A 25,259-nucleotide genomic window follows, 5' to 3' on the forward strand; every position below is an offset into this window, starting at 1 on the left:
GAGGTGAACAACTTGTGTTTCGCGCGCTCATATGACCTTAGCAGTTGCGAGCGCCGTAAAACCTTATACTACTACTACTATAGTTTCTGTGTCAAAGATTTTAGTAGATGTTGGTGTAGTCTTTGTCTTTGTTGTTGTATGTAAAGTGATCTCTTGTTGTTATTGACCATGTAGCTACTAAGCTTCCACTTTTGTGCTTGAGGCGACATAATAATACTGTGTCCTAATTAAAGAACCTTTCTTGCAGCCTAGTCGCGATATTAGCAAACTTTATGGACCAAAAGGGAAGGGAAAATTATAGAAAACAGAAAGGAATTTTGTGTTCTGTATAGTACTTTGTTTTTTACAGATGCTTTACAAGATGACTACAGCGATGGATCTGATTTTCTACACATGATCTCGGAAAAAGAACTAGTTGACCAGTTTGTGCAGGCATTGTTGATGACTCAAAAAGGTAACAGTTCAATAGTCTAACTTTTTCGACTTTGGCTTTTTTTGGTGGGGATTGGGAATCAAGGGATGTTTGGAATTGATGATTATGTTTACCATATATTTTTTATTAAAAGCTCTCAAATCTTTCTTTTAAGATAATATTATATATTTTATTCATTTGTGAGACAGCGTGGTGGAATCAGGCTCTCGACAATTTTTGGGCATGTAGAGTTATTGGTATCATCTTAAAGCTTGTTTACTTGTCTTTATTAAGATTTTTAAAAAAAATCAATTTATCTGGAATACAAGTCGAGATATTTGCGAATGAAGGAGACGGGGGTCACCTGTTTTCAGAGGTAAACATAATGAGAAATGGTCGCCAAAGATTAGTTATGTCCTTAGCTTAAGAGTCCGTGGTAACTGTAAATTTACATTTTTTGTACCTTTAATCAACATTTTTCAGAACAATCCACACAGAAATGAGTTCTTTAAAGGGCTTGAAAGGTGTTGAGCCAAAAAACAAAATTGACAAACCTGCGGAAAAATGCAAGTTTCTTCACTTTGATTATTTTGACGAGAGCCTGATTCCACCACGCTGCCTCACATAGTTTGTCCTCTGTTTATGCCTAAAAAACCGCCAAGCATTGTCCTTTGAGGTACAAATACAGTGGATCATCCTTTCCTCCCCTTTTGCCTCCTCAAAAAAATGTGAGGAAAGGAAGTCAAATGGGAAGGAACATGAAGGGACAGAGTGGATTTGCCTTCCTTCACTCCCCTTTTTTGTTCAGGTCTAAAGATGGCAGCTGTGAGAACTGTATGTGGCTTAAACATTCTAAAACATTTTCAGTTTCCTGGCAAGCATCAGTACTTATTTACTTACTCTCTCCCTATACCATCAGGTACATAAGGCGGAGAGCAGTCGCAGCCATGCTTGTTCTTCAGTCTCGGCACATCCAGGCCCTGGGTGTTGGCCTCATCCCCGATTGTGCCTCTGTAACTTCCTGTTGGTCTACCTCTTTTTCTTTTTCCAGTTGGTCTCTAATACCATGCCTGATTGGGCAATTTTGTCTCTTTCTTTGAACATGTCATAAATATCTCCATCTTCTCCTTTGTATGGTCGTGTTGATATCTTCAATTCCAGCTCTTTCCAACACTTCATTATAATTTGTAATAAATTAATTCCATTTTATAAGTGAAATTCTTCCTTGACATTTTGTTTGGAAGCTTTTTTATTTTTGTTGAATTGCTTGGTTTGTTTTCCATATCTTTGAACTATATGTCAGTACGGCTATGATGAAATGATCTTTGATTTCCAGTACTAGCTGCCCTTTTACAAGCATTCAGACGCAAGGATTTTGACAAGAACTTTAACTGTCTTAGCCAAGTACCCATTCCCACATGAAAATTTTGTGAAATATCTTTCACGAAGACCCCAACTGGGATTTGAACCTGTGACCTTCTTGTTTCAAGTCCAGTAGCTTGGCCACTGGGCTACTAACACCACAATGGAGTAGTGCCTGTTCATTACTTATTTCATTAATTGAAAATATTAATGTCTTAAAAATAAAGTGTCCTCTCCCCAGGGCAGTGCCACTGACTATAGTGTCTTTAGGCCTTTTCCAAAGGGGTGATATGCATATGTTCTTATGGTCTCATACTGTGCCAGAACAACATAGAGGGAACTGCTGCTTTTTCTTTCCTCATCCTTACTATCGTCATTTTACTTCTACTTCTTTTGTATGTTTTTCACTCTCTTGTGAACTGCTATTTCTGGGGTGCCTTGATAGTCGAAGCAGACTTTGTGCTGTTGAGGCTAGAGAGGTGAGCAGAGTAAGCCTGATTCCCCATTTGGACTTCTCTGTTGACATTCACCCCTTGGCGCTCGTATGACCATATGCAGTTGTGAGCGCTGTAAAACCTTATTAAAACTAAACTAAGAAATAAAGCCCGTCTATCTGAGCTTTTAACGCCATATATTCTATCATGCAGTTACGGTCATCCACAGACGCAACAAGATTCAGAGCCCTCAAGAATGGAATTAAGATCATTTGGTGAAAAAAGTTTCTCAATTTTTGGCCCTAAAATCTGGAACTCCTTTCTGCAGGATCTCAGAGAAATAACAAATCTTAATACATTTAAGCGATTGCTCAAGACTCATTTGTTTAATTCTTAATTATGGTGTGTTAGTAAGGGCTGACATGTTTTGTTTTTACTGCTGTTCTTACATATAATTAATTGGTGTGAAAATTCTTCTTTATGTGGTTGAACTGGACTTTCTTGTTACTGTGAAACTTTTTATCTTTAGTGCGGTCAAAAATTTGTGGCGCAACTTATCCTCTAATATCTCCTTAATGGGTAGATCAATGTCATCCGTTCTTTGCACAGCAGTTTGCATCTATTTGTCTTAACTTAATCATATTTTTCCACAGCAATTGAGGCTATATTTTAAAAAAATTTCTTCATAAATGTAATACTATAAATCTCTGTCATGCGGAAAATGTGATTGTTCACTTCCAGCCTACGTCACAGCTCACCAATGAAAGTTTTTAGTGGCAAAACTTGCTACAAGAAATTAATTTTATATAGTGAACACATTTTTTGCACTAAAGGTTCTCAAAACATGCGTTCAACATAGATAGTGTCACAATTAGAAAAAAAATGACAGAATTGCTATTATAATTAAATGCGATATTACTCCAGCTGTTAACCTTTTAAAATCTGTTGAAACCACCTACTTGTATTTTTTATGACTGTTTATTAAGGAATTTTCTAGAATACAGCCAACATCATCATCATAATTGCCATTTTCACCCTGCACCAGGGTATAGGCCATGGACGGACACTTTCCACCTTTCTCTATCCTGGGCTAGCCTCATGATGTTGTTCCATGTCTTTCCACTTTTCTGTACATCAATTTCTGTGTTTTTTCTCCAGGTTCCATGCGGTCTTCCCCTTGATCTTTTTTTACCCTGTGGATTCCAGTTTAACACTGTCTTTGTTATGCAGCTTCCTGACTTCCTGAGAGTATGTCCAATCCATCGCCACCTCCTTCTTCCTACCTCATCTCTGACTGGGATCTGTCATGTTTTCCTTTACAGATCTTCAGTAACTTTCTTAGACACTTGTTCAAGAAAACCTAGATCCTTTTTATGCAAGCTGTGATGCGTTTCATGTCTCACATCCATACAACAGGACAGCCTACAGATGTTTACAAAAATATTGATCTGTTAAGACAAATTGATACCAATCATTGTGCAAAAGCTTGAGAGTCTATGTTCGATAGGTTAGGAAATATTTTAAAATAAGTTGTGCCACAAATTTTTGACAGCACTATAGTGTGCATTGCTCAGTGATCTTGTGATTGATGTAAAGCGCGCAGAGCTCATACTGAGCGCTGTATAAATGCAATCTATTATTATTATTAATTGCTGAAGCAATTTACATGGATTCATATATTTAATTGTCAATATTATTATTAATTTTGTTTTATGATTTGTTTAGTAATATGTATGTGTAGATTTTTTACAGATTCTTGGTGTTTCTTCTTATTCCAGATGAATGCAGAGATTCGTTCTTACTGGGATTGTCAGATTTTAACAACCAGGATGTTAAACAGTATTGTGAACTTTTAGTAGAGTTAATCACAGGAAAACTGTTTGACAATATCAGCACTGGAATTGTCCAGTCATCTCTTGTTGCCCTGGAAAAAGCAAGGATGATTTCATTGGTAAGTGAACATTTTTCAAAATCAAATAGCAGTTTTCTTTATACAAGGATCTTTTCTCAAGAGAAGTACATATATCTTGTTACCGTTCACTCCCATCAGATTCTCTATCTAGGGAGTTCGCACTGCTTTTTATTCTGAGCTTAATGATAAACCAAATTTTCTCAAGACATGTATAATGTATAACAATTTTATTAAATGAGTTATGGTGGTAGATCATAATTAAATCCTACGAGTGAAATTGCCAAGTTGTAATCACGAGTTTCAACCCATTTTGCGTTTATGTGTCACAAGGTGGTAGAATCAGGCACTCGTCAATTTTTGGGCATGTTGAGTTGTTGGTTTCATCTTAAAGATTGGGCATTTGCCTTACGTTTGGGGAGAAAAATATCCATTTATCTTGAATTAAAGTCGAGATATTTGTGATTGAAGGAGGTGGGGTCACCTGGTTTCAGAAGAAAAATTAGTTAGAAAATGGCCGCCAAAGTTTGGAAACTGCAAACTTACATTTTTTGTACCTTTAATTAACCATTTTCCATAAAATCCACACATAAAGTGGACATACAAAGTGTTGAACCGAAAAACTAAAATTCCTTTTAAAATTTCCAAACTGGCCGAAACATGCCGATTTCTTTAAATTTAATGATTTTGACGAGCGCCTGATTTCACCACGATGCCTCACTTTATATATTGTCTGAAAATATTATGTTTTATTTTTTGCTATTGTCTTTATTTTGATATATGATATGGGAATAGTTTGTACGCTTATTTAAGTTCAGGGACTAGTTTTTCCAAAGATCACCTTCACCCTGTCACATTTTCAACACACTGCTGGCACAATCATGGAAACACCTAGAGCATGGAAACAGTTGATTGGCCAATTTCTGCATTGTCTGAGGATCTGCTTCTAAGCAATTTTGGGGTTTACTTGTCCCTACCCAGTCCATGTCTATTGTTGATATCTGGTGCCACATGTGGGTCTATCCATGACATACAGTCAAACCTGTGTGAGACGGCCACCCATTGTCAAGGAAAAAAGTGGCCGTATAAGACAGGTGGCCGTCTTAGGCAGGACTGATCAAGATGAAGAAAACAAACCATTCCTTTCTGAGGTCCCAACCGAAGTTAGCCACGTTGTTGTTGTTGCTGTTGTTTTCGCTGTTTTTTTTTATAAAAAAAAAATTAGGGGGGGGGGGTTCTTTTGTTGTTGCCTTTGTGCAAGGGTGACAATAAAACAAAATGTGTTAGTCAAGGAGGACCGAGTGCTGTTGTAAAGCAAACACATGGGTCGCCACCATTTGGAGAATGAGCGACGCTTCTGTCACAAGTTCATGTTGACGTCCATTGTTACTTTGTTACAGACTGGGTAAACAGTGACTACTCATCTCACTTACGATTTGTGTTTGAGTTTTGGGCGGGGTTTATCTGTTATGAGGGATCACACGCTTTCCTCACCAGCAGCTGAAAATGTTTTACCTATTGGTCAACAGTGGGAGGGGCCTACGCATCATGATCGGTTGGAGGGACTACCTAACAATAACGACGGGTGATTGGATTATGACGGCTCACCCACTACACTAGGGGCCAATGCACAATTAATGACAAAACGTAATAAAGTCACTAAGGTGGCCGTCTAAGACAGGGGTTATAGTTTGATATGATAGGGGTTGTGTGTTAAAATATGTTGCCGCAGCCGCGTTGGACAGGTGCCCGTTTTACACAGTTAAATTATGTAGAAAAAACGCAAGGGGGGAAATGGAAAGTGGCCATTTGTACAGGTGGCCGTCTTATAGAGGTGGCCGCCAGGACAGGTTCGACTGTATATTGATTTGGTATTCCGTCCTGTGTTCCCTTTCTCTCCCATGTCATAGAACTTTAGTGCAGACATTTTTCTCGTTGAATAGTCTCAACTCCTTATTCAATGTGTAAGGCACTAGGCAGGCACAAGCTCGGACAACCCTCTGTCTTGGAGAGAGTCGACTTTTACATTGCACAATAGATCATATTTTATCAAATTTGTGTGTGCCTGCAGAAAGGTCCCAGTTGTCGGCAAAGCTATGTTTGAACAACAGGGTGAAAAATCCCAAAATAGCTTACTTGCTAAAAAAATTTGTTTAATCGGAAAACACACGTTTAACCATTTCCTAATAAAATGTTAACAGGATTTTAATATATTTTATGTTTAAATATTTTCTTATTAGTTATTTTGACAACATGTTGTATTTTACCAGAGGTAAAAAATGTGCTAGAAATTTGGTTTTTCTCCAAACTTTGTTTTTACACCCTGTGTTATAAAATGTGGCATATCTTTAAAACTACTCAAGATATTTGAAAAATTGATAAGAAATGAGCATGTTCAGCATTGAATTTGCTACAAGAATATGCCTTACTTAAATTTCCAAAATTTCAGACAACAAGCTTGCAGTAGACTTTTATCTGTAAAAAGGATTTTGTTTCTTTTTAAGATAAAAATTAATAGACATTTTCCTGGGATTCAATGCTCAAATAATTTTTGAATATTCTTTTTAGCCTTCATTCCCATCTTTTAATGCATTTGGGCACTTGGGCCCAAAATATGCTATTTTCAATTTGCTGGTTTTAAAGGGAAAGAGTGACCAGTATATCGTCACTGCACTTGCAAAATGGCACATCTCATTTTTGCTACTTTTTGTTTAGGGTGGAAGTAAATTGTTCACTCTCTCGAAAATACTACTGGTCCTGCCACCAGACTGTTGGTTTTGTCATAACAGGTATATGGATATTGAGATTACTGATTTAATGTTTGACTTTTGCAGCTATCCCCCCAAAAAAACCCCCAGAAAATGAAATAAAATAACAAACAGATTAAAAAAAACAAGAACAAAAACTTAAAATCTCTTAGTTTTGGATAAGGGATCAAGTTACTGGTGTAGAAATAGAATCTGAGGTAGTGGCATATGGTGTTGAAAAGTAGTCTAGTTTTGTTAAGGAACAGTGTTTGAAGTTGTGTCATATTTTAAATTTTCAGAGTTCCAAGCAGAAACTAGAAAGTCTTCTTGCTGACAAGAAGACGCCACCTCATGAAGTGTGTCTACGGATGTTTACTGAAATTAAAAGAGGAAAACATGACTGGCCATTTGTTTTTTTTGATGCAGTGAAAAATTGGAGTAAAAGTCAAGGAGACAATCCTGTGGAGCAAGGTTGATGATTTTAGAATGTTTTTTTCTTGTTTATTATATGGTATGTTAATTTATATCTGTCACTATGTGGTGGAATCGGGTGCTTGACAGTTTATGGGCATATGGAGTTATTGGTACCGTTTTAAAGCTTGTTCATCAATTTGTCTTGTTTTTTATTTATTTATTTTTTTAAATCTGTCTTTTTAGAAGTCAAGTTATTTGTGAATGAAGGAGGTAGAGGTCGCCAGGTGTGAGAGGTAAAATTAGTGAGAAAATGGATGTCCAAGTTTGGCAAATTCCAAAGCTCAAGTGTCCTTTGAAACTGCAAATTTACATTTGTTATGCCTTTGATCAACATTTTTCAGTAAAATCCAGGCTGAAATGTCTTTTTAAATGGACATAAAAGGTGTTGAGCAAAGAAAAAAATATTTTATATGTATTGCCAAACGGGCAGAAGAATGTTTGTTTCTTCGATTTCATTATTTTGAAGAGTGCCTTATTTCATTGCGATATCACACATTATATTATAGTAGCAAATTTAGTAGATATCAAATAATATCATGACACTTGCATATGTTGCAAAATTATGTTTGGTGTACCAAGCATCGCTACTCATGGTTGGCTGTTGCTTTAACATTTTAGGATCTTTCTTTTCCCTCATGGTACAATTTTAATCTGTTTCTTGGAAATTGGTGCTCTTTTAATGCTGACATGCTGCAAGCTACAGGTGAATGAGTTTTGTCTCAATGATTTTTACCTCTGAGTAAATTCTGCATTTAATTTGATCTAAGTTCATATTCTTTGTAAACTTCTGCACATTAAATTATTTCCTTTGGTCAATTCTGTTTTGCTTCTTTGTGATAATTGAGTAGTGCTTCATGTTATGATATTATTATTATATGGTTATGTATTCAACTTTTCCTTTTTCAATATTAGGGCCAGGAGACCAGAAACAGCTCCCAGCCAGCTTTAGTGTATTCTCAGAGCTCCAAGAGAGGGACATTCCAGCCGACTGTTATGCTTCCATGAACTGTGAGGACTTGGAATTATTTAATCAAACAAGTATGCCTTTTGCCTGGTTCAAAGAAAATCCAATATTACACGTTTGAAATATTGACTCTATCTTGTTCATATTAAGAATTCAATTGTACTATTTTGCTGGCCATGTGATTTGTCTTAACATTCTTATTTCACTGTCAGTATTTGAGATGTAGGTGAATTTTTAATAATTTTTTCAGCAGACAAAAAAAATCATTATCTGGAACTGAATACACATGTATATATTTGTATTAATGCACAACTGCTCAGATGAACATGTAGTATTCTGTCATTTTAGTCTCACTCACTGCATATGAAGTCAAAGATGAATTTGGAATACAGTGGTCTCCGCCTAAACGCACGCCATAAAAGCACGCTCCGCTCAAACGCACGCTTTTGTCCTCTCGACGGGTTTTTTACGATATAATTTAGACGTGCAAATGCATGGTCACTCCCTCTAAACGCACGCTGTGATCCGCGAAACACGCTGATAGGTAAAGCTTGACAAGAGGAAAGGTTCACTACAACCTGCACAGCTTGCATGACAAGCCTAGAAAACCGGATAGTTGGTGGGAATGCCCCTCATGCCGAACAAAGAGAGTGATGGACAGTGTTTTCACACCCAACTTTCCACAGACACATAGGACTAGTCGCGGAAAAGTTGGGGGGTTAGGGGACTGAAATGTTTTTTGATTGGTCACTGGAAATGCATCTCTGAGAGAAGGTTTCTGACTAGTGTTTGGGTGACCGTGTGTAATTTTTTTTAGTATTGTTTAGTTAGACCTAGGCTTTGATGCACAACACGCGTGAATGCAGTAAAACCTACTCAAAAGGATTAAAGATTAGTAGTAAGTCTAATCAGCTACGCTCGCAGAACTTATAACGTAGTTGTTCAACGAATCACAAGAGAAATGTTTCTCTGAATGTAGAGATCTATGATTCTGATGACATTCATGAATTTACCGTCGGGGGTGGTCACTTGGAAAGCCACGTGGCTGCGCCGTCGTCTCTATCTGTTCCCGACATTTTATGGTGCATATCATTACATTGAGTCTGTTTTTCTGTCCCCCCCCCCCCCACCCATTTAACACCTTTGTATTCTTAACCGCAGTTGGGGAATCCTTCACAAAACAGTCACGTATCGTAACATTATCGGCCTAAAGTGACCCCCACCCCAAAGGGAGGTCACTAGAATATCAAGGCAATGAGATGACTGCGTCCCATCCTCCCTTTGCAAAGGTTCATGTAAACGCACGCTCAGTATAAACACACGCTCCGGAGCCCTCCCGAGCACCGTGCGTTTAGGCGGAGACTACTGTACTATTTTGAAAAGAGAATGGAAGAGAATGAATATGTTTATGATGATGCTCAATTTAGTTTGACAAACCAGTTCGAAGATGTTCTTATTGTAATACTCATGGAATGAGAAATTGTATGGGTTTGATTGCAATGTAGGTGTCTCTTTAGTCAAGAGGAAAGGTGATTGTCTCTCATTGTGATATCTAGCTCAATCTCAACTTTTCACATGTGTGGTCAATAGGAAAGTTTTTTTTCTCTTGTATCTTTTCACCCTTCGTTCTAATTTATGTGGGATCTTGTACCTAGTCTTCTTGAACTAGGATGGATAACTTGGAGGTCCTGTAATCGCTTTAAACAGGTTAGGGACGTCTGTGTGGTTGAACAACAAAGTAAAGCATGCACTACTTGATTTAATCTTTGCTTTTTGATAGAAACAGTTAGTATAGGTGATTTAAGGTGCTTCAAATGAATCTTTGAAAGGGTAGGGCACCTCTTCTTTTTAATAGGCCATGTACAAAAATGGGTTTAAGAACCTCTAGGCAGCAATCCCTGAGTGTCTGTTTATACTTACTCGAGATAACATGCTTTTTTGTTGTTTCTCTTTTTTCATTTAGAAGTGAAAGAGTTACATGTGACTCGTAGTGAGTTGAACAATCCAGTGTTCCAGCACATTCTGGGGAATGGAGGTTTGGATCCAAAACAAGTTCAGTGTGACTACAGTGCAGAACGCATCAGAGAACAACTCAATTGGAAGGGATACCACTCTGATTCAGAAGAACAAGATCAAGAGGGTGCGTACCAATTGCCCTCTTGCATTATGCAGAAAGTTCTGAAGCTTTAGGAACGTTTTGCTCCTTTATTTGTGTTTAAAATTTAAATCATACTCTTATGTGTTGTGACTTGCTACCTTGCATCTGTTCAAGGAATAGCTCTGTGTTGTGCCTTTTGTGAAAAAAAATGTATCTTAGTTGAGCTCAAAGTAATTGGATCTGATTTATATCAAATAGGGCTTGAATTGAGTGATGGAAGGGAAATTTTAAAGATATTTTTAGAAAGGTGATGATGTATGGGCCTTATGACTCTTGCTTAACATACTTGTATGTTGTCAATTCAACTTTTTGTAAAGTGTTTATGTGTATGCCTGTTTCACTATGTGTTCACAGTGCCATACTTTAGTCAAAATAACAAGAACGAAACGCTATGAGAAACAAAATTCTCAACTAATAAAGATAATTCTTGTATTTTCTGCAAGTGGACCCAACTTTGGCTACTCAATAGTTGGAAGCTTGTTTGCCAGTATTCACTTTGTCTAGCTTTACAAAAATCAGATTTTTATTGAAAAATTACATGAATGTATTTTGGTGACATTGCACTTTTAAGAAAGCATATCTTTTCACACGAATCTGCTTTACATAGCATAACTGTTAAGTTAGAAAAGTATAGAAAGATGCACAGCTAGAAACTGGGCAGAATATGAGATGAGTCTGTGTGTCTGCTTCAATATAGAGCACACTTGAGAGAATCAAATTGCTAATGTCTATGAACTTTATCCTTTCGTAGTCCTAGACAACTTACGCTCAAAATAGAAATATAAGAGAACGAGTATAGAAAGCCAAAATTATGTGTGACAAGTGATGATGTACACCTAACTCATCTGATAGAAGTTGAAAGCAGTGGACAAGATATCCATTCTCAGTTTGTGTGTAAAACATGCTGGTGTTCACATAACATATCACGAACTGATAGGTTTTGCAAGTGTCAGGAGATGAAAGAAAAAGCGTGGTGTAGGGGTCTGGCACCAACTTAACTTGGAGTATACAATGTCATATTCTTGTGCATATATATGAAATATTTTTTCGTGTGTGTGTGTGTGTGAGTGTGTGGTTTTACCTCAATAATCATGTCATCGATGTAAATACAGTCGAACCTGTGTAAGACGGAATCGCAAGGGAGCCAGAAAAAAATTCCGTCTTAGACAGGGGAATTTAGGGGGAGATGGAGGTTGGGGGGGAGGGGGGGGGGGTTCAAAGGCCCAGCCGGTGGGATCAAGGATCGCTTGTCCGATCGGCAAGCAGTGGTCAAAACTTCACCCTCTCAATTGCTATCCTGTCTGGTAATGAAAATGCGTCAGTCTTACTTATTTATATTTACCACCAGTGCTTGCCTTTCATAGGACCACCGTTTGACCTCTCCTTTGATTCCACCCTTAGCGCCACCCACCAATGCCACCCCTCACTGCCATCATGTAGCAATGATTCCATGAACTCTATTCTCGGCTGGCTGTACGATCAGGGCAGTAGGCATTGGTCAATCTAATTTCACACCTCTGGCTTCTGGCTACCTAGGAAAGTTTCCGTAGTGGCTCGCTGCTCGAGCACTCTCTCAGGAAGTCGTGAGATTTCACACCCACAGTACACTGGCCATCTGCATTGCTCAGGGCTCATATGATAGGGTAACATCTACCCCCAAATTGCACCCCTACTCCTCTTCCTCGGCCAGCGGCATAGCCATAGCGTTAAGTTTAGAGCCGGCGGAACCAAACTTGCGAGTTTTGTTTCAAATCAAGGTTGACCAGGCAAAGCATAGGTGAAACCGTCTGAAGGGAGCGGATTTTTTTTTTCGCTTCTGCGTTGGACAGGTTTCCGTTTTATACAGGTCATTAAAGAGGAATATATCAAGGGGGGAGATTCCGTTTTATACAGGTTTCCGTTAAGGCAGGTTCGACTGTATCTCGGAGCTTATACTTGTATGGGATAGAGTGCGTAATCATGTCATCGATGTAAATATCTCAGAGCTTATACTTGTATGGGATAGAATGCTAAAAGCAATATTTTATTGTTATTATTACTAATATTGTTATACATTTATCATTATTACTATTATCAACCAAATGAGCCTCTTTAAAACACATTTCACACGTCTCTGGGTCTGCTGTTATTCAGTGGTAATCACAAAAACATGATCCTTTCTCTGAAGTTCTGACAAAAATGCCAAAACTTGCAGCATGCATTCATAACTCTTTCTTAATGTAAAGCGCTTACAGAGCTCTTTGAAGCCCCATCAAGGCATCTCCCAAACCTAACTAGTAACCCAAGAATCACGGTGCATAGATGATAGTGGCCTAGAAAGTGAACATGTTACAGGGCACATTGTTTCCTTTTTTTTTTAAATGAAAAAAATGTACGAGCATCTGTGGTGTAGTGGTTAAGCACTTCATCGTAGCCCACAGAAGACCTGTGGCCTGTGATAAAATTCACATGTGGAGAGCTTTTTTTAAATGGAGTATTTCAGTTTTCTGCTGGGATGTTGCATCCTTCTTGAATTTACAGGCAGGGTCTCAGCCAGCCTCCTAAATGATCTAAATTGTGTTGATGGGGGCGTAAAACATCTACATTTACAATGAAAAAAGATGGAAAAGGTATATCCTCTGATTTGGTCATATTGTAGTCCATTTCAATACCCCTAACTAAAAGCGCAGATTGAATATTGTCTGGTTTTCTCAAGTTAGATATTTTTGGAAAAAACAATCTGTATTATTTTTTGCAAATTTTGTTAAGTGTTATTTATATTCTCGTAAGCTCATCTGAGCTCTCATGAAGTAAATAGTTAAAGTTAAAGAATAATTTCAGCCCTTATACATTTTTTTTTTTTGCTTTAAAAATCATAACTATTAAGTTTGGACCAAATGCCTTGTTATGGATTTTTAACAAAAATGAAAAGTTTATCCTAAGTTTTTAATACTTATTCTCAGAGATTAAGAAAGCGGAAGCTACATTTCAAAAGCCAGATCTCCAGTTGCGGGAATATCAAAAGGAATTGGCAGCTAATGCTTTAGATGGCCGGAACACAATCATTTGTGCTCCAACTGGTTGTGGAAAAACCAGAGTTGCGACTCATATCGTCTCTTCTCATCTGGAAAATGATGGTAAGATAAAGAGGCATGAAATTTAATCCTGTCTGTGCCTACAGTACAGACAGTTGTGTGTGTGGTTTGTTCTGACTGACCTGAGTTATGTTTGTCTGTTTGTTAAGATGAAGTCATCTTTCCTTTTTACCTCCTCTTTGTATGTCATGTTTATTCTCTCTATCCAGTGTATTGAGAGAAATGTTTTTCGTCTTATGTATATGTGTGTGTGTGTGTGCGCGGGCACGCTCATGTCTGTGTGTGCCTGTGCTTGTGTGTGTGAGTACATGCATGCAAGTGTGCGTGTGTGTGTGTGCATGTTGGTGTGCCTGCATGTGTTTTTGTGCATTATCATAAGATCATTTGTTCTGATGTCATAATAAAACAAGATGAGATAAGATTAGACTTGTATCATCCCGAAACTGGTGCACTTCCATGATAATTCAAACCAGTTGCATTTAATCACTTTTTAAAAGTAATTGTTTAAAATGTGATTTGGTTCTATAAAAAGCTAATTCTTACATTTGAGGTACAATGATGGATTTGGAGAGAAAATGAGATATTTAGTTATCATTATTTATTTGTTTACCTAATTCTCTGCGATCAGTTTCCTGAACGTAATGTTATTGTGGGGCATTTATTTGGACTATTGTCATTGTCCTGAGCCGAATGTGCTTTGGAAATACCTTTGTAAGGGACCACCTCGAGTTTCTATGCATGGGCATTCATTCTTTAGGTGGTCGTTATATAAATAAATTATAATCTAAAGTTTGTATGTAAAATGAAGGTCCTTTTGAATCCTTACAAGTATTCTACAGTCAATGTGAAGTTGTCATCTCTTTTCTTGTTAACCCTTTAAGCTCCCGATTTTACCGTAGACAAGTGATTAGTTCTGGTATTGAAAAACATTCAACCAAATGGCATCAAAGAGATTTCTCACGCCAAATAAACGATTGATGTTTCTTTTTCCATGTTTAAATCGAACCCTCCCTGTGTAGTATAGTTTTCTCTGACAGTTTTTTTTGTTCATGTTTTATAGGTCTACTGATAAACTTCAAAAGCTACAGATTCAGAAAAAGTCTCTCTTTCAATCGCTTGGTTTTCCTATGCCCCTGCAATTTTTTTACTTCTTTATTTCAGTACTGTCTGATGCTAAGCAGGCAATAAGTTGCTAAAGTCTGTGTCGTGGTGAATTTGCGAATACTGAGCTCCTTTGTAGTAAAGAATACTTCTGTTGTCAATTTTTATAATTTTTCAGATTCCTCAAAACCCAAGAAAATTGCTTTCCTGGCTCGGACTGTTCCATTAGTGTTGCAGCAGTGCAAAAGTCTTGAGACGTATCTTTCAAGCGAGTACAGGGTAACTTTTACGACGTTTTAAAAAAATTTCCTTTGTAACACATATGTAGAAAAATTTCGTTTGTAAAACGTGTAGATAAATTTCCTTTTTATCTCGTATAGATACATTTCCTTTGTGGTTTTCTGGTTAGCAGAGGAGAAACTGTTTTATTTGAATACAGCTGTACTTTCAAGATTTTGGATTTGTTGCTCTTGAAAATAATTATCTTTTTTCCTTTTTGGATTTTTGCATAGGAATAGAATCCTAATGTTAGTGTAATGTTTATTTTATTATGTCATGTCAGGAGTTTTTGCCATATCAATGACGGTGAAATCCTTTCTCAGATCACAAGTGTTACTGGAGAGAGTGAGCACAGCATGAAGATGCACATGCTGCTGGATGACAATGACATTATTGTCATGACACCCAAAATCCTGGAAAACCACCTGATAAGGAACTACTTGGAGAATCTGGGTGTGTTTAGCCTGATCATTTTCGATGAATGTCATCACACTCGAGAGGGGGAACCTTACAACACCCTTATGCTTTCTTATCTCAAGACGAAGAAAAATTCAGAGGTGGAACTTCCTCAGGTATTGTGCCACTCTAAAAAGTAAGAATGCGAGTAAAAGAAAATGCGTTCTGAAGTCTTTCTTAAATAACTGAGTTTGAGTTTGGTAACACTGGGCTTTTCTGGTAAAGAATTAAAGATTTTTTATCCCTTACTATAGTGCTTTGTGAGGAAAATGTTTTATCTCTACTCAGATTTCTTGTGTTGTCAGGTAACAAATGTAGAAGCAGATATGTTCAAATATATATGCTTACTTTGGAAAGTTTTGTTCTAGGAAAAAAACGTAAACTGTGGAATTTAGCTGTATCGACTGCATGTTGTTTATTACGTTTTAGTCATGTGTCATGTCGTATTGTGTGAAAAGTATTCACAGAAATAAATTCATGTTGTCCTTTAAGATGAGAAAGATCCCATGATTTATTGATTTAGACTGAGCGTGTCATGTTGGTTATTGACAGCTTATTTCTGTTTAGAGAAAAATATTCTATGTATGTGAAATCAGTGCTCGGCAAAATAATGAAATTGAAGATACCGGCATATTTCCATCAGTTTGGCAATTTTTATAGAATTTTTTTGGGGCTCAACACCTTTTATGTCCATATAAAAAAACACATTTCTGTGTAGAATTTACTGAAAAAGGTTGATTAAAGGACAAAAAATGTAAATGTTTAGTTTCCAAGGACTCTCAAGCTATGGAAGTCACCGAACTTTCGCAAATATCTCGACTTCTGTTCAAGATAGTTGGGTGTTTTTTTTCATCAAAAGGTAGTTAAATTAACAAGCTTTAAGATGATACCAATAATTCCACATGTTTTTGTCATCAAAAGCTAGTTAAATGAACAAGCCTCAAGTTGATACCAATAAATCCAGATGTCCCAAAATTGACGAGCTCTTGGTTACACTGCGTTGTGACACACATGTATTTTAAACTATCTATCCAAGATGCTGATTTGTTTTTTCCCTTTTGTTATAGATTGTGGGCCTTACGGCATCTATTGGTATTGAAGATGCTGGAAATGTTGATGGAGCTGTAGAGAACATTTTGAAAGTGTGTGGAAATATGGACTGTGACAATATATCAGCAGTGAAAGAAAATTTGGAAGAACTGAAAGAGGTTGTTCCTGTGCCTCAGGAGGGTAAGCTCATAACTGATGGAAGGAAATCCCTGAGAACTAGAATTTGGTTTAGCCATGTGAATGAATGATAAATGTTGAAAATTTGGAAAAAATATGTACATCCACAATAAGAATTCCTTCAAAGTAATTATGATCATAATGAACCTTCATTCGTTATATGGTCCTTACCTTTGGAAAACAGCAAGTGGCATGATCATCACTTCTAAATTGTCAAAGTTGTTGACTGTTCTGCTAAGGCTATTTTTGAAAATAAAGCTTATAATTGTGAGAACTTCATTATTTCTTAAACCTCAGATCAAGGTAAGAAAAGGGGAATCATACTTCCTTGTCAGGCTCAGTGTTCATGCTAAGTGAGAACAGAATCTGCCTTTCCCGTGAACACAATATCGGGCACTTGACGAGGTTCAAACCTACGACCTTTCAGTTGTGAACCCAAGAGGCTCATAATTAAGACTTGTTGATCTTGCCTTCATTTTCTCATAAAGAAATTGTTTTCATGCCCCACTGTGTTCTGACTTGAGATTAATTTTAGAACAAGAAAGTCTTTTGACTGTATCATCATCATCATCATCAAGTGCCAGATCTGCGGCAGACATCGGCGATCATGGTTCTACATTCATTCCCTTGCTTCGATGCTCTTAAAAAAGCTACGTTACCCTGATCTTTCCACATTTCCCATTTGTTTAGGTTCTTTAAATAGGTTACTCTGGGCCTACCCCTGCCTCGTTTGCCTTCAATTTTGTCAGTGAGAGCTAGATGTTCAAAACCTATATGTATATTCAGGTGTCCCCAAAACTGCCATTTGTCTTTTCCTGATTGTTTTTAACAGTGAGCGTCCCATGTGGGCTTCATCAAGCACTACCTCATTTGATTTCTTTTACTTCCACGGTATTCTCTGCCGTTTCCTAAGAAACCACATTTCTGTTGCTTCTATTTTATTTTCACTGGCTTTTGTGATTGCCCAGCATTCACAGCCATATATAGAAGGGTTGACCATACGTAGCATTTCAGAACTTTCATTTTGGTAATCATTGAGATGTTTCTATTTTTCAGGATTGGGTTCATTTTATTGAAACTAGCCTTAGCCATTGCAACTCTTCATTTTATTTCTGTGGAACATTTGGCATCAGATGTTGTTATAGTTATTTATATCCTAGATATCTAAGTTGTTGGACTTGTTTGATCTTTTCACCTTTGCTTAACTCACCCATCCCTAACGCCTATAATATCGGTATACACGCGCAACGCTCCAACCCTTACGCTGACAATATCGGTATGGAAAATTTCGCTCCCATGACAGAAAACACCACTTTTGTGTGAAGCAAACTATAGCCTAATTGGAGGAGTAACCCTTTTTCATTTGAAACAGACTATGACTAGGAGTGCAAGCCCACATTTAGAACAAAGAAAGCTATATTCCTGAAAAATGTGAGGGGGTGCAAAATTTGAACGCACTTGTTTTCTTCAATTTTTGTTTACTTTTTGACTCTGTATATAGACCTTTTTTCCACGGAGTATTGCATAAAAACTATGACATATTTTGCCTTCAAATTTTCAATACACTCAAATAAAGATTTGAATAAAATGTGTATAAAATTTTGGTTGGATATGTTAAAACTTAGTACTTTTTTCAATTTTTCAAAAAATTGTAAAAATCCTTAGGGAGAGCTGACAACCCGGAAGTGTAGGCCTAGGGTTGAGTGAGTTAAGAGATCTCAAATAGGTTTTGCTGCTTTTTTAGATATTACCATGCATTCTGTTTTCTTTACATTCAACAATAACCCTTTACGTTCACTTTCTATTACATCTAGAAGTGACTGTATCACATACTTAGAAAGGTGCTGAACCTTTAAAAAATAAATGTTGCCATTGTATTTCAGTTTCTTTTGGGCTCCGAGAGAGAGAAGGAGATAGGGTTGTGAAGAAAATAGAAAGCATAATGAAAAAGCTGGAAAATGATGCCCATGAACATGCACAAGGTATGTACTTTAATCTTTTACCTGCGACAGTGTAACGTTATTGAGGTTCAAGATCTTTTTGGCCAGTTGGGTTGCAGAGTGTGTATGTGTGAATAGAATAGTTACACCTGCCCCCCCTATGGTAAAAGACAAGAAGCTGCTCAACATGCTCCTGAAATTTTTGTTCAGTGCCATCTCAGATAAGCCCCTTTTGAACACTATTACATTTTTTTAAAAGGCAGTGGTTCGAGTTCGTGTCATTCGCACCGCATATTCTTTGCTGTCTTAACCAATTTCACCCGAGCTACGAGTGTATTTGTAGCTGCTGCACGCTTCCGTCCACCGAACTACGACGGAAGTCGTAGCAAAATATCAGTCCACAAAATCGAGTCTGAACCACTTATCCAGGTTTATATTGAAAATAGAAGGTCAGTTGTAGCTTGTAAAAACTTTTTGCTAGCTTGTTTTGATCCAGTTTTTTGCCAAGTACGAGTTAGTTTTGTTATTTTGTCACAACCAATCATGGCAAGAAAGCAAGCACTGAAATCTTATTGGACGAGAAAAAAACAACAAAAAAAACCAGCCACTAAAAACAACAGTACCACGGCTATTTTTGTTTTAATACAAGAACCATGCTTTTAGTTTTGCTTCAGACGTAAGCGGCAAAGAAAGTGAAAGTAGGTGTAAATCTAGAAAAACAGAGCGGTCGGATTGATTTTAGTGCCTTGAAAACTTCGAAGAAAAGCTAGATCTACACCATAGATTTACAATAAGTTGCTATGGGTAAATCGAGTAGGCTACTGCTGAAAATACATTGTTTTTTTCTGCTCCTTCCTTCCTCTTTCTCTCTAATATTATTAAAAGAACATTTTAAGTAAAATCTAAGCGAAATTTAATATTGATACCTTAAATAGTTTGGGCACAATGTGCGTCTAAGTTTAGTGTGTTGAGTTCAGACTGATTTTTTCCCCCAGCTCGCAGCAAGCGAGGTGGATACAAGTGCACTGCCCGCAGCAACGCAGGGTGAATTGGGTAGTTAAGGACATACTGCGCAAAAATGATGAAGAAATCCAAATCTGGATCATGCTCATCAAAGGGACGATGTTTATACTTATTCATAGTGTGCTTTATTGGATACTCTCTCTAATCTTAACTCCCAGCAGTTTTGCCTATTTTGGCTTTTTCATTTATGTTTCAGTGGTCCTCCATACCCTCAAACCTCATGCAATAATCTAGCGACTCCAGATAGACATATTATATATCAATGGAAAGGGAATTGAATGGTCTGTCAGACCTAGCCAACAGATTTCATTTTTGTACTTGAAGTGTGACCTTTTTTTTCTTGTTACTAAAAATAGAAACAAAAAACAGAAGTCACACTTTTCCAACAGTCAAAAAGTGTTTGAGAATTTAGAGTTCACAACTGTTTCATGGAAAAGTGCATTCAGTTCTGCATATTATGTGTCAAAGATACAATCATACACCATTCTGTTAGAAAATAAAGAAATGAGAGCCATTCTAGTACATCCTACAATTCCTAGTTATTGCCCTTGAATCTGGAAATTTCATATCATGACTTTTTGCTCTCAAGCCTCCTTTTTTCTTTGTTTTTGGTAAGTGCTTTATGGCGCTCGCAACTGCATAAGCCCGTATAATCACGCGGGTCACATTAAACTCTTTCAGTTGGTAGGAAATTTTGAATTTTGCACGGGTGGCGGCCGAAGCCTACTCTTATCGATTTTAGACCACCAAGGGATCTTTTACGGACTTAACTTGCACAAAAGCCCTCCGAGATTTTTCGCCCTTGTCCGAGAAGGCTAGGTGTAGATACTTTCCTACCAGAAGATCAGGGGTGTGGCTGAAAGACAGCAGTAAGAAGGAGCCAAGGAGTAGCAGTAGAAAGGCTGTAGAAAGAGTCCGGAGTCCCGAGGAAAGGGCAAAGGAGGTGAAAGGCGGATAAAAAGCAGGAAAGGAGGTGAAAGGAGAACATTTTAGAGAAGAAAATTTTTCGGTCACTACTCGGATTTGAACCCGGGACCTTTGAATGAGAGGCCAACACCTTAACCTCTAGGCCACGAGAGCGCCCCTCAAGCCTCCTTACGTAAAAATATAAGCACATTAGTCAATAAACTGATTGAGCGAGAGCACGGGTCGGATTGAGTTAAAATTGCTTCTGTACCTTCAAAACATGAAATATTTTCAAATTCCTTAAAGAAAGATTATATTTTGACATTTGAATTTCATTTTGAACTCTTACAGTGTTTTATGATCACTCTGAATGATGCTGGTATGTGTTAGAAATATTTACTGCCACCTACCCAAGTTCTACAAATAAGGTAACAGTTTAAACTTGAAAACAGAGTACATGCTCATTGTTTTACTGTCAGCTGAAAAAACAGAGACATTGTTCACCTCAAGGTATGTAGGTTAAAAATCATACTGTTGTGCTACTTTTTACCGAGTGGAAAAAAAGGGGGAGGGGGGAGGTGAGGTGCATGCAGATTCCAATCCATGCTTGTGCCTGGGATATCAGAAGAATTTGTGAATTTCAGACGTCTGTGGTTTTTAATAAGTATAGCATTCCGGAATTTACGTCTTGTAAATGAACTATACTGTACTGAATGAATGAGGTGTTGAGGTAAAACTTTAATTAAAACTCAATCAGCCTAGATTGATTTTTCTGCATTGCTCATCCGTATCTCTCAAAGATCTCTTTTTATACGAGCAATTTTAAGTCTGCTGGTATTAATGAAATAATAGCAGATTAAGACCACCCTTCTATTTCAACACCCACAAATGACACATTATAGTCTAATAGTCTAAACTGCCTTTGAGGTACATTGTACTTTATTCCAATAACCTGAAAAGTTAATTTGTGCAAACTGACCAGAGAATAATAAAACAGACATGTTGAACCTTCACAATAAAATGTACAGCCCCCACCAGTTTCACGTCATCAGCCTTATCATATTGCGACCCCCGCAAAGGGCCTATTGTGTTCATCAACAGGAGATATGACTTTTATCAAGATTAACAAAAACGTTGACAATAGCTTGTCGCAAAGTTACTCATTTAGAAAAGGATTTCTAGAGATTAGTTCTCATAACTTGTGATAAGGTGGCTGTTACTCTCCAGGACATGATATTGTCTTTCTAGAGACGTAAAAATTAAAAACTCAACATTTTAGCACCAACTCTATCTCTCGAGCATGAACCAATACTAATGCATCAGCTTATGAAGAAGGTGTTCAATAAATAATGCAATAGAAATTTTGTTTGTAGGCCTACACAGTGATACAAAATGCCAAGAAAAATTAACAGAGTCAGAGGATGAATTATACGTGATATTTGTGGGAAGTTATGGTGAAGTGATCTTCAGGCTCTTTCCCTGTCAAAATATTTTACTGATTTTCTTGTGAGGTTAAATTGTCATTGTACTTTCTGTCATGATTCCCAACTCAGATGTGAAGAATGTTCGAGATTGGTTTTCTATGGGTGCACCCGCAAATAAGAAAAGTCAGCAGTACAACCAGTGGGCTGTGAAGCTGAAGAATGCTGCTCGATCAGTGCCAATTAGCAGAGAAAACAGAGAGACCAACCTCTCTGTTAGGTCCCTCATCATCATCTCTGACTATCTGACGGTACTGCACTGTGTGCCTTTAGTTCTTAACATTTTTCTCTTAAGCTACACATTTTGCTTGAATTTGCAGACTTCCCCTATTAAGTTCTTTAACCATCTTTAAGTTAGTGTCTTTATGACTTATATGTTGCAATCTTGTTTGAAGCATAGTTATAAGCATGTGGTGGTCAAGAGCTTAGCTATTACTTTTTATGTTTCTACGAATAAACTGGTCTAAGCCTTAACCTTTACTATTTCTGCTTCAAGCATGTTTTAGAGTTCGGGTGCAATGAAAAGGTTTCTGAGCCTAGTGGCTCCTTCATGCTATAGCAATTATTACAAAAAATGCTCTGTTGCATGTCCACAGAATTTTATGTTAATGTGGCAGTGTCTCCTTAAATTATGATTTTGTTTGTGGAGCTTGGATTAGTAACTTTTTTCTTTACTTTATCTAGTTCTTGTTCTATTTTTTACTCTCCCCCTCTCCCCCCTCCCCCTTTTGGTCAGTGCATTTCATGCCATGCAGAGTATGGTTTAGTTTTGAACAAGAAATGCATCAACACAGTATGGACAATTTTGTGCAGAGAAAAGAAGAGTAAACAGACGGAAATCTACAGAGGGAATGAAAAATAGTAGGGTCTGCCAGTGGCACTCTCCAACCAACATATTTGAAATGTATGTCATAATTTGTTTGAGATAATTCACTGAGCAAATTTTTATAAGGGCTTTATTGTGCTCATGCCAAGATTTCTTAACTAGGACGTTTCAGGTCAGACCATGTTTTCTAAAAGAAATGTTTGGATCATGTTGATCATGTGGTCCTGATGTTCTTCCCCACAGGCCTACAATGTTGCTCTTGAGACCTATGACCTGGTCCAACTGATTGATGTGATGGCTAACCTCAAAAAGTCCTTTACCCATTTCCAAGCAAATGAAAGAAGATGCACTGGAGAAGACATATATTTCAAGTACTTTGAAGGTAAATACAATTGTCTGATAAGTGCAGTATTGTGACTTCCGTCTGAAAGAAAAGATTAACTCTTTGACTACCAAGGGGTTTTACTCCACTGGACTGGCCTAGTTTGGTGACCTACATTTTTGAATCCACCCCTTCACATTCAAATGTCCTTATAACAGCCTATTTGCATTGCAAGATACACGTATTATACATGGAGAGAAAGTTTAGATTCTGGACTACAAGAATATGTGTATATATAGTGAGTATGAGTAAAAAAAAAAGTTGATTAGTTGTGCATGCAAAACTAATTTTAGTAAACGAACGTTGTAAAAATAAAGCAACATTTCAACTTAGATAAAGTAGATCTCTGGTGATAGTACCCCTAGGGACTTTACACTCCTCAGACATGTGCACACACCATATTCTATAATTCATACAAATTTTATGGAAATCCATCAACAAAAAAAGTTATGATGAAAATTGAGACCCACTCAAAATGAAAATAAATGCAAAAACAAAGGCGTCATGTCGCAGCTCACTGTGCAGTGAGAATTTACTGCTTATAGTGAGGTTTTGTGTACCAGGCACGAAAGCACTTCCCCTTACAGAGATGGGGATTGCCTGGACACTCTGAACAGACTTTTTTCGTTCTTTTGCGGGCACCAGGTCTGCTGCAGACCTTGCTGTTTCGATGTTTGAAAGTGGCTACTGACTGCCAAGCGGACAAGTGGGTTGTCAGTAACCTCTTGTTGGGCTTGGGGTGCTAGTGGTGGAAGCAAAAGTTCCTGCCCAGGGTCTAGCAGCAAGGAGGCATTGACAAACTGAAGCACCAGTTGATCCTTGAAGTCGAGCAGCTTCATTGTTGGCCGTGGGCGCCCCTGCGCATCCCGTGGTCTGGAGAGCCGGAACAGAATAGACACGTTGACGATGGCAAGCTCGAGAAGCCAGTGAAAAATCTTTTTCCACCATTTATAGGTTTTCCTCTTGTGGACACTATAGTAGCCCACGAGCTGGTCCATTCTGTCACAGCCATTCATGTTGTTGTTGTAGTTGACAATGATGTCAGGTTTGTCTACAACAGCTTGACGACTTCTGATGGGTGTGGTCCCAACTGCTCCGTGGCTGCTCACTACAACACAGAACTTCTTGGCTTTCTTATCGTGAAACACCACAGCGAGGTACTTGTTATCCTGTTCTATGTACCACCTCATCTCTTGGTGGGCCAGCTGTAGCGACTTCAACTCTGGGGGGAAATTCTTTCGTCTTATGTCAATGGTCCTGGTGTAGTAGTGTGACCTTTTGGACAAGTACTTTAGCAGGGGGACCGAAGTGTAAAAGTGATCACCAAAAATGTGGTGAAGTTTTTGCAGTGGAGAAATCAGCTTCTGAAATACCTTTTCTGCTTGTGTGCTGTCTGCGTCGAGCTCTGGGTGGTAGGCTGTCTGTCTGCCGTAGTAGGTGAATACGTCATTCAAATATCCTGTTGCACTGTCACATAACCCAAAAGTTTTTATGTGATACTTCGATGACTTTGTACACTTAAATTATTTGTATTTCCACCTGCTTTTGAACCCGATCACCATTTCATCTATCGATACGTTTTCTTGTGGATAAAAAGCGCTTTGGAAAGGTTCCATCAGTTTATCCAGGAACGGTTCCACTTTATCCAGGCTGTCGGCTTCCACTCCACCTGCGTGCAAGAATGTGTGGAAAAGCACGTCAAAACGCACCCTTGACATTGTTTGTCCATACCAGGGTGTCTTTTTGTGAGGCAGCTTGGTGCCCCAATAGCTTTTGATGCAGTCCCTGGGATCATTCAAAAGCAGACTTACAGCTGACCACACACGACAAAGCAAGCACAAACACCAAAACATTTAATGCAGAATACAAAAAACGTATAGAAAAATACCACGGTGCGGAGTTTATCTTCACAGATGGCTTAAAAAAAGACAATGATATGTGCACCGCAGCCCTATCTTCAAACAGTACACACCAGAGGAGACTCTATCCCGAAGCCTCCATTTTCTCTACGGAGGCCACTGCCATTGACATGGCACTGGACTCCATAGAAAATTCTCCTAACAAATATTTCCTTATCCTTTCTGACTCTCTGTCTTGCATCACC

The 25,259-nt window shown here is 37.9% G+C and overlaps 1 protein-coding gene across 1 annotated transcript in view; it reads left to right on the top strand.

Annotated features, from left to right (window-relative positions):
* The window catches only part of LOC101853474, a gene marked incomplete at its 5' end in the record, with an annotated part of 60,936 nt that overhangs the window by 9,787 nt on the left and 25,890 nt on the right, over nt 1-25,259 (top strand). The window contains 12 exon segments of the mRNA XM_005102776.3: nt 350-454; nt 3,987-4,159; nt 7,164-7,335; nt 8,251-8,376; nt 10,266-10,442; nt 13,403-13,576; nt 14,814-14,914; nt 15,238-15,486; nt 16,438-16,600; nt 18,481-18,579; nt 22,020-22,198; nt 23,017-23,155. Of these exon segments, the coding sequence (XP_005102833.1) occupies nt 350-454; nt 3,987-4,159; nt 7,164-7,335; nt 8,251-8,376; nt 10,266-10,442; nt 13,403-13,576; nt 14,814-14,914; nt 15,238-15,486; nt 16,438-16,600; nt 18,481-18,579; nt 22,020-22,198; nt 23,017-23,155 (1,857 nt within the window).

This window comes from Aplysia californica, unplaced genomic scaffold, assembly GCF_000002075.1.
Source record: "Aplysia californica isolate F4 #8 unplaced genomic scaffold, AplCal3.0 scaffold00340, whole genome shotgun sequence".
Classification (NCBI taxonomy): domain Eukaryota; kingdom Metazoa; phylum Mollusca; class Gastropoda; order Aplysiida; family Aplysiidae; genus Aplysia; species Aplysia californica.